The 12652-nt window shown below is 31.0% G+C and overlaps 1 protein-coding gene across 2 annotated transcripts in view; it reads right to left on the reverse strand.

Annotated features, from left to right (window-relative positions):
• Positions 1-12652, reverse strand: part of rnft2 (ring finger protein, transmembrane 2) — a 31689-nt gene that overhangs the window by 3644 nt on the left and 15393 nt on the right. For both annotated transcript variants that reach the window (XM_056457382.1, XM_056457383.1), the window contains exons 8-9: positions 3719-3868; positions 2365-2430 (exon numbers count right to left, since the gene is read on the reverse strand). In XM_056457382.1, coding sequence (XP_056313357.1) covers positions 2365-2430; positions 3719-3868 — 216 coding nt within the window. The remainder of the gene's footprint in view (positions 1-2364; positions 2431-3718; positions 3869-12652) is intronic.

The following is a 12652-nucleotide window of genomic DNA, read 5'->3' on the forward strand; positions in this document are numbered from 1 at the left end:
TTCTTAGGGTTAGGAGCTTAGAATGACCAAGAGGCGACACTCAATAGAATGTTCCATTGCAACAGCAGCTCCCAGCAACAACCCTGGATTCCGCCATTTTGGAGTGAAAGCATTGGATCTTATAGACCAAATACAATGTTTGTAAACATTCAGGATACGCACGCAGGAAGGTGGCAGAAAGAAACCGGGAGCACTAGCATTTACAGCGAGGGAATGACATCCGATGCGGTAAAGAGTTTGTTGCTGTCTTAGAAATAAGATATATTGATTACACATTATATATATTATTTACGTAATGCTTTCAGCGTATTATAAAAGCTCGTCATCCAGTGATAAGCACAGTGATTCGGCAAAATTAACGTTAAAGTGAGTGATTAACGTTAACGTTCATCTGACAGGTCCATTTGCGATAGCACCCTCCCAATGAATATTGGATAAGACGAAATGACCAAGCATCCAGCCCCAAATATACAATCTCATTGAAGCTCCAAGTGATTTTACAAGAAAGAAGTTAAAGACCTACAAGTCTTTGGATGCCAACAATGTTGTTCTGTGTGGTCATGTGCAAGAAATAATGTTCCAGGATGACCAGATTCAACACTATGTAGAGCTAAAAACCGAGGTTCTGCTTAGCCAAAGAAAGAAGACGGAGTTAATGTTATACAAGGCCTGGGTAATTAATCATCAACAAGCCAAACGACTGCATTCTGACCAAGAACTGCACCTGAACTTACAGCAGGGTATGTGAACTTGCACATAGAGGTAAAGTTGGTTTTATATTCGCACATTCGGACTTTCTCATTAATAATATAATTTCATAAAAGTATTATTTACAAACTCTAAATAGCGAAATCATATTAGCAGCCAATCACTATCAAAGTAGAACATTGTTCACAGTCAAATAAACAGTGTTAATATTGTTTTCAAGTGAGTCACACTTGCAGGTTATTTCAGACCGATTTTCAAAGTGCCGTGGTAAACAATATAGGGAGTGTGTCACAAGTTGTCACTGACTGAATGTGTAAATAAAAAACCACGTTTACCTTAATACTTTCACTTTTCATTCTTAGCATTCACTGTTCACAGTGTAATTAACCATATGTAACTGTTTTTGCTGAAATCATTTCTGCAATCAAAAACGAGTAATGTGTATGATTCAGTACAGCGTGAGCTTACCCTATATGACATAAGAACCGCAGAGTCCAGCATTTCTAATTAGGTCATCCATTCATTCAGCTCACTTTTAGCCAAAGACGTCTGCAGTTAGCCTTAAAGCAGTGTGGTGTGTGGTAAAAGTTAAGTTTTCTATTTTTGGCATAGAATTTGGCATCCTACCGCACAACACGACATCTTTACTATTGCAGCCTGTTTTTTTTTTTTTTTTGCAACCGGGGACCCTTGTGACGTCATGTGTGACGTAGGTTGGTAATTGGTCTATTGCTGTCGCGATGGCAAGCAGCTGCTTTGATTTTTATTTATTTATATAAAAAGTGCATTAAAGCCGAGATACAACCTGAAAGACGACAATACAACACTTACTATCACAATCATCAACACTTTTAATAGTTTATTTTACAGACTTCTAATATGCTGTTGTTCTGATGGAATTTTCATTCCAAAATGGCCGCTTCGCCCTCTAGTGGCTTTTTCCCAAATCGCAGTAGAGTGTCGCCTCTTGGTGATTCTATGCTCTTTGCTCAGGGTAATAAAGGATATTAAGTTGCTATGGAAACCCTCAGGTTGACGTCAACAGAAGGGCCGCTATTTAGAACGAAATACGAAAACGAAATAGATGCTCAGACTTTCTTTGACAATTACCATAACAGATTAATTATTCACCTTTAAATTAACAATATGAGCTAGCAAAATAAATATTGTAATTCGGACTTTACTATGTTTTTTATACATTTTTTGTATTTTTGGACTGTATTTATAGAAAAGGACAGCTTTCATAACATTTTAAATGCCTTTACTGCCATTTTTTTATTATTTGAAATAAACATTACATTTTGTATGATCAATGATTCTTTTATAAATGCTTTTTATTAATTATTTATTTCTAAATACAGATCAGAATGAGTAGAATAATCACACTGAAGTCACACTGAATGATGATTAAACATTAATTCACCTGTATTTTGATAGTTACACCATTAACTACACTATTAACAGTTATTTAATTAATAAATTATATATACATTTATTGAAGCAGGACAAAACCCATTTTACTTGTTCTGCACCAAATGAAATGGACAAAAGTCATTTTATACACATTGAAAGCTTAAGCTGTTATGGTGCAGAACAAGTAAAACGGGCCTTGTCCTGCTTCAATAAATGTGTCAAGGCGGAGGACAAGACACTTACCTGTGAGCTACAGAGAATAATGAATGCTTTTCGAATGCCGGATATTCTTCCACACAAATCGAATGACTGAAACAGAGAAGAAAAGATCAAAAACATGATCACCTAAATAATGAGCTTATTAAGGTATTTTTGGAAAAGGTTAGGGAAAAAACTAATAATAATAATAATTTGTTATTATTATTATTATTATTATTATTATTATTATTATGTATATAATACTAATAACAGCGATATAATATAACAATAAAAACAATAATAATATTATTATAAATAATAATACTACTAATAATAATAATAATAATAATAATAATAAGTAATATTAGAATAATAAAATATTATTTTTTGTTATTAATATGGATTAATAATAATCATTATTACTATAGTAATATTTAATTTTTTAATAATAATCACAATTATGTAGCTGTTTTGTTTATGAAATAATAGTTATAATAACAATAGTTATTATTATTATTATTATTATTATTATTATTATTATTATTATAAGATTTGGTAAACAAAATACATTTACATAATAAAATAATAATGATAATAATATATTATTATAATATTACTTATTTTATTATTATTATTATTAATATGAATAAATAATAATCATTATTGCTATAGTAATATTTACATTTTAATAATAATAACAACAATATTTAATAATAATAATTAAAATAATAACAATTATTGTTATTACACTTAATTATTTTGTAAACAAAACAGTTACATAATTTTGATTAATATTAAAATATTACTATCTTAATAATAATATTAATTATTATTAATAAATTAATAATTATTATTTCTATAGTAATAATATTTTAATTTTATTAATAATATCATAATGATAACTATTATTGTTATTACTATTATTATTTTTGTAAACAAAACAATTCCATAATAATAATTATGATGATTATTATTAAAATACTATTACTATAGTATTGATAATCAATCAATTAATAATAATAATAATAATAATAATAATAATAATAATAATAATAATAATAATAATAATAATAAAAGACATGAAGATGAGATCACAATCTACTCTCACCCAAGTGTTGGTAAACATTTATGACTTTCTTTTTAATGTTGGACATAAAAGGAGATATTTTGAAGAATGTTTAAAACCGCTAGCCATTGTCTTCCATAGTAGGAACTAAATAATACTACCTGTTTGCAACATTCTTCAAAATAGCTTTTTTTGTAAAAAGAAAAGAAGAAGAAAAGGGCACTCATAGAGGTTTGGCAAATGTGAAGGGTGAAAAAATGATGTCAGAGTTGTAATTTTGGGGTGTACTATCCCTTCAGAATTACATGGAAGAGACTGAATCAACCAGACTACCTTACAAAGGCTGTAGATGATAATCAGCATTGCTCCGAGGAAGTAGCTGCTGGATGGATCTTCACCCATGATGTACTTGTACCACAGCTGGATTGGAACCAGTGCTCTGAAGAGTTGACTCAGCTCTTCTATCAGCAGATAAAACTTCCCCTGAAAAAAAAATAAATAAAAATTACTCACAGATACAGATCAACCAAACCTCTGAAACCAATCAAGAGGCTCTGGCCCAATTTGAAAGAGGGCTTCTACAGGTCAGATTTCAGACATCAGTTTACAAAGATTCAGATCAAAAGTAAGATTCATACGAGTGTTTTTGTATACTTCAGGTCTTTATGAATAAGATTGATGAGACAAGATTCTATAAAGTGTATTTTAGCAAACCTAGCATACTAGATTGATCAGCATCCAAGATTAAAATAATCAGTTAAAAAAGGGAGAAGGAAGACAAGGTAAAATAATAATAGATTAAATAATAATAATAATATATTATCATTATTATTAATAATAAGAAGAATATATAAAATTATTCTTATTTTTCAGTTTCAAATATTAATTTTAAAATATTTAATTCAATATTTATCATGTTCACATTTGAAATTTATTTGAAACTATACATCCATTTAATATTAATCAAAACAATACAAATATAAAAAATGGATAATAACAAGCAAACACAATAATAATAATATTAATTATTATTATTATTATTATTATTATTATTATTATTATTATTATTATTATTATTAACATAAAATGATTCTTCTATTTTTTAGTTTCCACTATATATTTAATTAAATATATGTTCAAACTGATTGTTCAAATTTCAAATATATTTGACGAAATACATTCATCCAATAGTAATAACAAATATTTAAACAAATAATAAGCAAACAACAACAACAACAAAAATAATAATAATTATTATTATTACTATTAAATTATTCTTATTATTTTTTTGAGTTTCCACTAAATATTTACCATAAAATATTTAATAAAATCTTTATCATGTTTAAATTAATTTTTCAAATTTCAAATATATTTGAAACAATAAATTCATTCAATATTAATAAAAAATACAAATATTTAAGCAAATTATAATAATAACACAATAACAAATTATTATTATTATTAGAATTATAAATATTATTTTTATTATTATTATTATTATTATTATTACTATGAGTATATATTTCAGAGTTTCCATAAACATTTATCATAATTTGTATTATACAAATATTTTTTTATAAGAAAAAGAAATACATCTGTTACTTTACTAAATGTTACTACTTAAAAAATAAATCATATGACATATCATACTACAAAGAAAGCCTTATTCATGAAGCTGGTTGAATATAAATATTTAGTTTATAATAATAATAATAATAATAATAATAATAATAATAATTATTATTATTATTATTATTATTATTATTATTATTATTATTATTATTATTATTATATTTTACAGTTTCCACAATTTTTTTTCCATTTGTTAATTAAATAGTTATTATATTAAAATTTAAAAATAGTTTGAATTAATACATTCATACAATATTAATAAAAACAATAAAAATAGGGTAATAAGCAAACATAAGAAAAAGTACAAGAAAAGGAAATAGATCTATTTGTTTCCTAAATGTTACTAAGTCGCAAATTAAAAAAAAAATCATATGACATAAATAAGGTCTCATTCATGAAGCTGGTTGAATAAAACTATTTAGTTTATTACTACAACAACAACAAAATATTATTATTATCATATTTTCGAGTTTCCACTAATTATGTAACCCATTTTTTAATTATTCGTCATATTCAAATTTAATTTATATTAAACAATGCATTCATTCAATATTATTAAAACAATACTAAATAAATGTGTATTAAGCAAACATAATAGAATAATAAAAAAAGAAATAGAAGAATAAAAATATAAGAAAAAGAAATAGATCTATTATTTAATAAGGCAAAAAAATTTATAAGGCTAATAATAATAATAACAAATTATTATTATTATTATTAAAAAAATCTTATTCAAAAAGCTGGTTGAATAACAGCATATAATAATAATAATAATAATGCTGTTATTATTACTACACACCAAATGTTTATAAAACCAAACAGGCTCATTTCTCTTTGACGCTTCTAAGACCTCCAGCTGTGACGACCAACTGTTTAACAATATCTTCACAAACCGTGCGCTCTACTCAAACACCGGCATGAGATGACAACACACAGAAAAAAAACAACACATCCTTCCTCTCGCTGAACTTGAACAAGATCCCAGTCTCGTCTCATCTGCTCGTTCATTAACTGTGAACATCTTACCCTCAAGCTTTAAAGATGCGGTGACATGGAGAAATATGGCCAGAGTCCAGTGTTCTGCTCTCTCTCCTGGCAAAAATCACTGCGTGGCAAACAAAACTGGCAAGAACACGATACACCTGCTACCCTCACAAAAATCTAACAAGCCCACCCTTCCCAGACCCCAATCATAACATTAAAGTAGTAGCGGGATAACTGTAAAACTCGGCTAATTTCAGTGTCAAAGAGCAACACTTCATGCTTTCATGCTGAGCTACGTCATACAGGCAAACCTCTGCATGTATACGCTGATAGAGAACCACGTGACAAAACTGGAAAGCTTTAAACACTATTAAGAAAGATTGCTGCTTTGAAACATGCTGCTTATTAAGACAAAGACGAAGCAATTAACAAACAAACGAATACTAAAGATGTAAAAGGCTTTACATGTTGCTGTTGTGAATTCTCCTTTTAATTAGCTATTTAAAAGGATAGTTTACTAAAAGAAATGAACATTTGCACCTTATTTAAGCACACTTATGCCATCCAGAACATATGAGATGTTTTTGTTTGAGAAGAGGCATGTTGCACAAAGCTGGTTTGAGTTTTATCCAGGTAAGTTCAGGTTAAGTTTGAGCAAAATCTCTAAATTCTTCTCTAAAATCAAGGTGGGTTGATTAATAATAGACAATTAGGTAACACGAAAGTTATCTTGGCTTATTACTTGCATTTTAATATTAAGATATTGGCTGTTTGTACGTAAATATTCTGCATGATCTCTCATCCTACCCAACACTCTAAACCCAACCCAATACTACCCTAATAACTGTTAATAAGCAGCAAATTAGGAATTTATTGAAGGAGAAAGTGAAAGAAAGAGAGTGAGAAAAAGATGGATAGGAAAAAGAGCAGAAGAAAGAGTTAAAGAAAGAGTGAAAAAGAACAAAAGAAAAAGATCAAGAGGGAAAAAGAAAGAGTGAAAAAGAAAGAACAAAAGAAAGAAAGATCAAGAGTGAAAAAGAAAGAGGGAAAGACAGAGCGAAAGAACGAAAGAGTGAAAGAAAGAAAGATCAAGAGTGAAAAGGTAAGAGAGAAAAAAGAAAGGGTGAAAGAAAGTGAAAGAAAGAAAGATCAAGAGTGAAAAAGAGCAAAAGAAAGAACGGAAGAAAGAATAAGTGAAAGAGCGAAATCGCAAAAGAAAAAGAGTAAAAAAGAAAGGAAAATTGAAAGAAAAAAGAGTTAAAGAAAGAAAGATCAAAAGAATGAAAGAAAGCAAGAAAGAAAGAGAAATCAAAAGAAAGATTGAAAAAGTGAAAAAGCGAAAGAGAGAAATAAAAGAAAAAAGCAAAGAAAGAAAGTTCAAGAGGGAAAAAGAAAGAAAGAGCGAAAGAAAGACAGAGCGAAAGAAAGAAAGACAGAGCAAAAGAAAGAAAGACAGAGCAAAAGAAAGAAAGACAGAGCAAAAGAAAGAAAGACAGAGCAAAAGAAAGAAAGTTCAAGAGGGAAAAAGAAAGAAAAAGCGAAAGTGAAAAGTGCAAAAGAAAGATCGAAAGAAAGAATAAGTAAAGGAAAGAGCAAAAGAATAAGAGAGCAAAAGAAAGAATAAGTGAAAAAAAGAACGCAAGAATAAGTGAAAGAATGAGTGAAAGAACTAAAGAAAGAGTGAAAGAGCAAAAGAAAGTGAAAAAGAAAGAAAGAAAGAAAGAAAGAAAGAAAGAAAGAAAGAAAGAAAGAAAGAAAGAAAGAAAGAAAGAAAGAAAGAAAGAAAGAAAGAAAAAGAAAAAAAAAGTGAGTGGAAGAAAAGAAAAAATAGGGAGAGAGTGAAAGAAAGAGCAAGAGCGAAAGAGAGAAAGATCAAGAGTAAAAAAAAGTGAGTGAAAGAAAAAGTAAGAGAGCAAAAGATAGAAGAAAACGATAGAAAGATAGCGAAAGAAGTGAAAGAGTGAAACAGCAAAAGAAAGAAGTAAAAAAAAGAAGAATGAAGAGAAAGAGCAAAAGAAAAAAAATTCGAACGAGTGAACAAAAGTGAAACAGCAGAAGGAAAGAAAGAACAAGTGAAACAAAGAGAGTGAAAGAAAATCAAGAAAAAAATCAAGAGCAAAAGAAAAAAAAATAAGAGCTAAAAAGGAAGAGCAAAAGAAAGTACAAGTAAAAGAAAGAGCAAAAGAGAGAGTGAAAGAAACTGAGGGTGAAAGAAGAAAAAGAAAAAAGTGAAACAGCGGAAGGAAAGAAAGAGTGGAAAAAGAAATAGTGAAAAAAATAAATGAAAGAAAGCAAAAGAAAGTGTAAAAGAAAGATAAAGAGAGCGAAAGAAAGAATAAGTGAATGAGCAAAAGCACAAAAGAAAGCAAAAGTGCAAAAGAAAGATCGAAAGAAAAAGAGAGAAAGCAAAAGAAAGAATAAGTAAAAGAAAGAGCAAAAGAGAGAGCGAAAGAAACTGAGGGTGAAAGAAAGAGTGAAATTGAAGAGGATAAAGAAAGAAAAGAAAGATGGAAAGAAAGAAAGAAGTGAAAAAGAAGAAAGAAGAAAGAAAGAAAGAAAGAAAGAAAGAAAGAAAGAAAGAAAAGAAAGAAAGAAAGAAAGAAAGAAAGAAAGGAAAAAAGAAAGAAAAAAGAAAGAAACCGAAAGAGTGGAAGAGCAAGAGTGAAAGAAAGAAAGATCAAGACTGAAAAAGAAAGAGCAAAAGAAAGAAAAAGAGAGCAAAAGAAACTGAGGGTAAAAGAAAAAAAGGAGTGAAAAAGAAGAGGATCAAGAAAGAAAGAAAGAAAGAAAGAGAGTGAAAAAGAAGAGGATCAAGGAAGAAAGAAAGAAAGAAAGAAAGAAAGAAAGAAAGAAAGAAAGAAAGAAAGAAAGAGTGAAAAAGAAGAGGATCAAGAAAGAAAGAAAGAAAGAAAGAAAGAAAGAAAGAAAGAGTGAAAAAGAAGAGGATCAAGAAAGAAAGAAAGAAAGAAAGAAAGAAAGAAAGAAAGAAAGAAAGAGTGAAAAAGAAGAGGATCAAGAAAGAAAGAAAGAAAAAGTGAAAAGGAAAGAGCTAAAGAAAGAAAAAGGGAGCGAAAGAAACTGAGGGTGAAAGAAAGAAAGAAAGAAAGAAAGAGTGAAAAAGAAGAGGATCAAGAAAGAAAGAAAGAAAAAGTGAAAAGGAAAGAGCTAAAGAAAGAAAAAGGGAGCGAAAGAAACTGAGGGTGAAAGAAAGAAAGAAAGAAAGAGTGAAAAAGAAGAGGATCAAGAAAGAAAGAAAGAAAAAGTGAAAAGGAAAGAGCTAAAGAAAGAAAAAGAGCGAAAGAAACCGAGGGTGAAAGAGAGAAAGAAAGAGCGAAAGAAAGAAAGAGTAAAAAAGTAAGTCAAATAAAGAAAAAGAGAGCGAAAGAAAGAAAAAGTAAGAGCAAAAACCCAAAAAAACAGAGTGAAAAAGATTGGAAGATCAAAAGAAAGAGTGAAAGAAAAAAGATCAAGAGAGCAAAAGTAAGAATAAGTAAAAGAAAGGGCAAAAGAGAGCAAAAGAAACAGGGCGAAAGGAAAAATGAGCGAAAGAAAGGCGTTAAAGAAAGAGTGTTAGTGTGATATTGGCAATACTATTATTGAGCTGGTTTGCACATCTCAGTTATGTTCTACATCCACTAGTTCCGAAACTACCATGTAAACTCCAGATAAACGTCTGAAGTCACAATCAGCCACATCATGTGCACCGTCTGACAGCAGTCCCAGTCCCGGATGCATAATGACTTGTTGGACTCCACCTGACAGCGATTAATCACCCTGTTGGGGAGCTCGCAGACTGACTGACGGAGATCTGTAACCTCCGTACGCAAGCAATTCATCTCCGCCAGAGTCCCTGCAGCTCTGCACTCACTCACACTTCGCCATTAGACAAACTGGAGCTGGAATCCGTCCAAACCAGTGAATCGTTTGGCCAATTGCATCATGGGGAAGCAGTGCATTTCCTCAGCCTTAACAGCCGTGTCTGCGACTTCATAACAACAATGGGGGAAAAAAAAAACAATTATCGAACGCACAGGGAGGTCCTGCGGGTGGGAAACGGTTTAATTGATCTAAGGACCACTTAAGATGTTCTTTAATAAACTTTTTGTGCGTCGGTTTCTCATTTCGGGAGGTGCGAGTTTGAATTTGGACCCCTTTTCCAAACATTTCTCTCTGTGCATTAAATCACTTCAGAGTGAATACTTCTCATAGTCAAGTTTAATTTTTGAATGTTGACGGTTTAATTAATTATATATTATAGTTTGTATGCAATATATATTATACATGTACAGTGGTCCCTCGGGGTTCACCTTTAGCGGCCTCGCAGTTTCGCAGATTTTTTTTGTGCAATTTGACATGCCTTTTTTACAGAGCATTGTGTACTGCGTCCTGATTGGCTGTAGACCGTTGTCAATCAATCTCCTCTATGTCTCCTGTACAGTACAGAATGCGTTCAGCTTGCCAAATTAACATAAATCTTCGATCGCTAGCAGTGTGAGTTTCAACAAGGATGCAAAAAGGGTTGTAACTGTCCGCAGCAAGACCATCGTAAAGGGGGTTACACACTGGATACGACCATAGACTGTAAAAGATATGGACATAGTATCTGTGATGTCATCCATAGGTTTCTGTAATCAGGAAGGATGTAGTCATTAATTTGTCATTGGCCCATTTTCTGCTTATTATCAAACTATTTCGTAACAATAACGAGTTATATCAATAACTGTCTGGTTTAGCTCAGCTACTAATTACGACCTCCAAAGACTACGTACTACGAATAGTTCGGACTGCTGAGCGAATCACTTTTATACACATATACACTTATTTAACAACACACTTTACATGCCAATTTGCACATAACAGCTGCACATATAACGTTGTATATAGTAATAAACACGTACATACACTTGTCAATCTGTATATTTGCACTTACTACTTACTTCTTTATATATATATATATATATTATCTGTTTTTGTCCTGTCTCTGTTATCCTGTCGCACTGTAGAAGCTCTGTCATGAAAACAAATTCCTCGTATGTGTGAACATACCTGGTAATAAAGCTCTTTCTGATTCTGATACACACACACACACACACTACTGGTCAAAAGATCTTTTTTTTTTTTTTTTTTTTTTTTTAATTGTTCTGTTCATCAAGGCGGCATTTAGTAAATGTTGAAAAAAAAAAAGATTGTTAGATATTTATTAAAAATTTAAATAACTGCTTTTGTATTTTAAGTAGTTTCAAATGAAATTATTACTCCAGTCATTCTTGCTTTTATTATAATAATAATTATTATTATGAATAATAATAATAATAATAATCATTAATATTACAGTGAAGGATCATGTGACTGGAGTAACAAAGCTGAAAATACATCTTTAAATCACTGGAATAAATGATTAAATTAAATGATAAACTACTTTTGAACAGTTATTTTATAGTGCAATGACATTTCACAATTTTACAATGTGTTCTGTATTTTTAATGAAATAAATGCAGCCTTGGTGAGCAGGAAAAGCTTATTTTGAAACATTTAAAAATCCTACTGACCCCAAACTTTTGACCGGAAGTGTATATCAATATCAATACATTTTCAGCAGCTTTTCAGTGTCACATGACCCTTCAGAAACAATAATAAATATTTAAATTTCATGCTTAAAAACAAATTGTTATCATCATTTTTTTAATCTTGTGCTGTTTTTAAGGGAGCTAATATTTTCTTCTATAAGAAATATTTTATACTTCATATTTTCATTTCAAATACAACCATCAAATTTTTACAAATATAGAATATTACAATGTAAAAGAGACAACAAAAAGCCCCTCAACAGAACTACTGCATCCCCATCCTAATATTCATATGCACTTGAGTGTTATGGACAGTGTGAGTTCATTCTGACATGCAGAGACTTGCTGGTGCGATTATGCAAGATCTTATACTGACATGTATGGATGCATGCGTGTGTGTGTGTGTGTGTGTGTTTGTAGTTGTGTTGATGCTGGGCATGGAAAGTCAGCGGAAAGCCTGACACATTGACCATGACATCATTGCCTGAAAGTGTGCCACCTGGGCCCGATGCAAGAGGTGGAAAGTGTGTGTTTGGTTTCAGGGGGTGGGTATGGAGATGACTGGGGCTTGAAGTTAATAGCTGGAAGTGTTTGGGTAGAAACAGCGGTAAGTTCCTGGAAGAGAGCTTCAGAAAAACAGAAACTGTGTGCAAGTCTGATTATCGTGGCAGATGTGTGCATGGCTGCGCGTTTGAGTGCAATGGAGCAGGTTGCATAAGCTTGATTCTTCAATATAAGGGAGAGTGATGTGTTTACAGAGCATCTCCTGTTATAATAGACTGCAGAACCGCTCCAATGAATGTGTGATTGTCTAAAAGCATGTGTGTTTGTGTGTGTATTTTCCTCAGAGAGGTGACCTCATCCCAGCCCCAGTGGGCCAATGAGATCACATACTGTCTTCCAATCAGCCAACCACGCAGGCAGGGTGACACGACACACTATTTTGTTTTTTTCACCTTATTAGGTTTAACTTGCCGGTTCAACCTTGTTTGAACTGGTGCCATGAAATTGACTGGGTCTACCAGGGTTTTCCTCCAAAATCATCACATTATCAAGATAAAAACATGAGTATTTGTTGATCTTC

This window comes from Danio aesculapii, chromosome 5, assembly GCF_903798145.1.
Source record: "Danio aesculapii chromosome 5, fDanAes4.1, whole genome shotgun sequence".
NCBI lineage: Eukaryota > Metazoa > Chordata > Actinopteri > Cypriniformes > Danionidae > Danio > Danio aesculapii.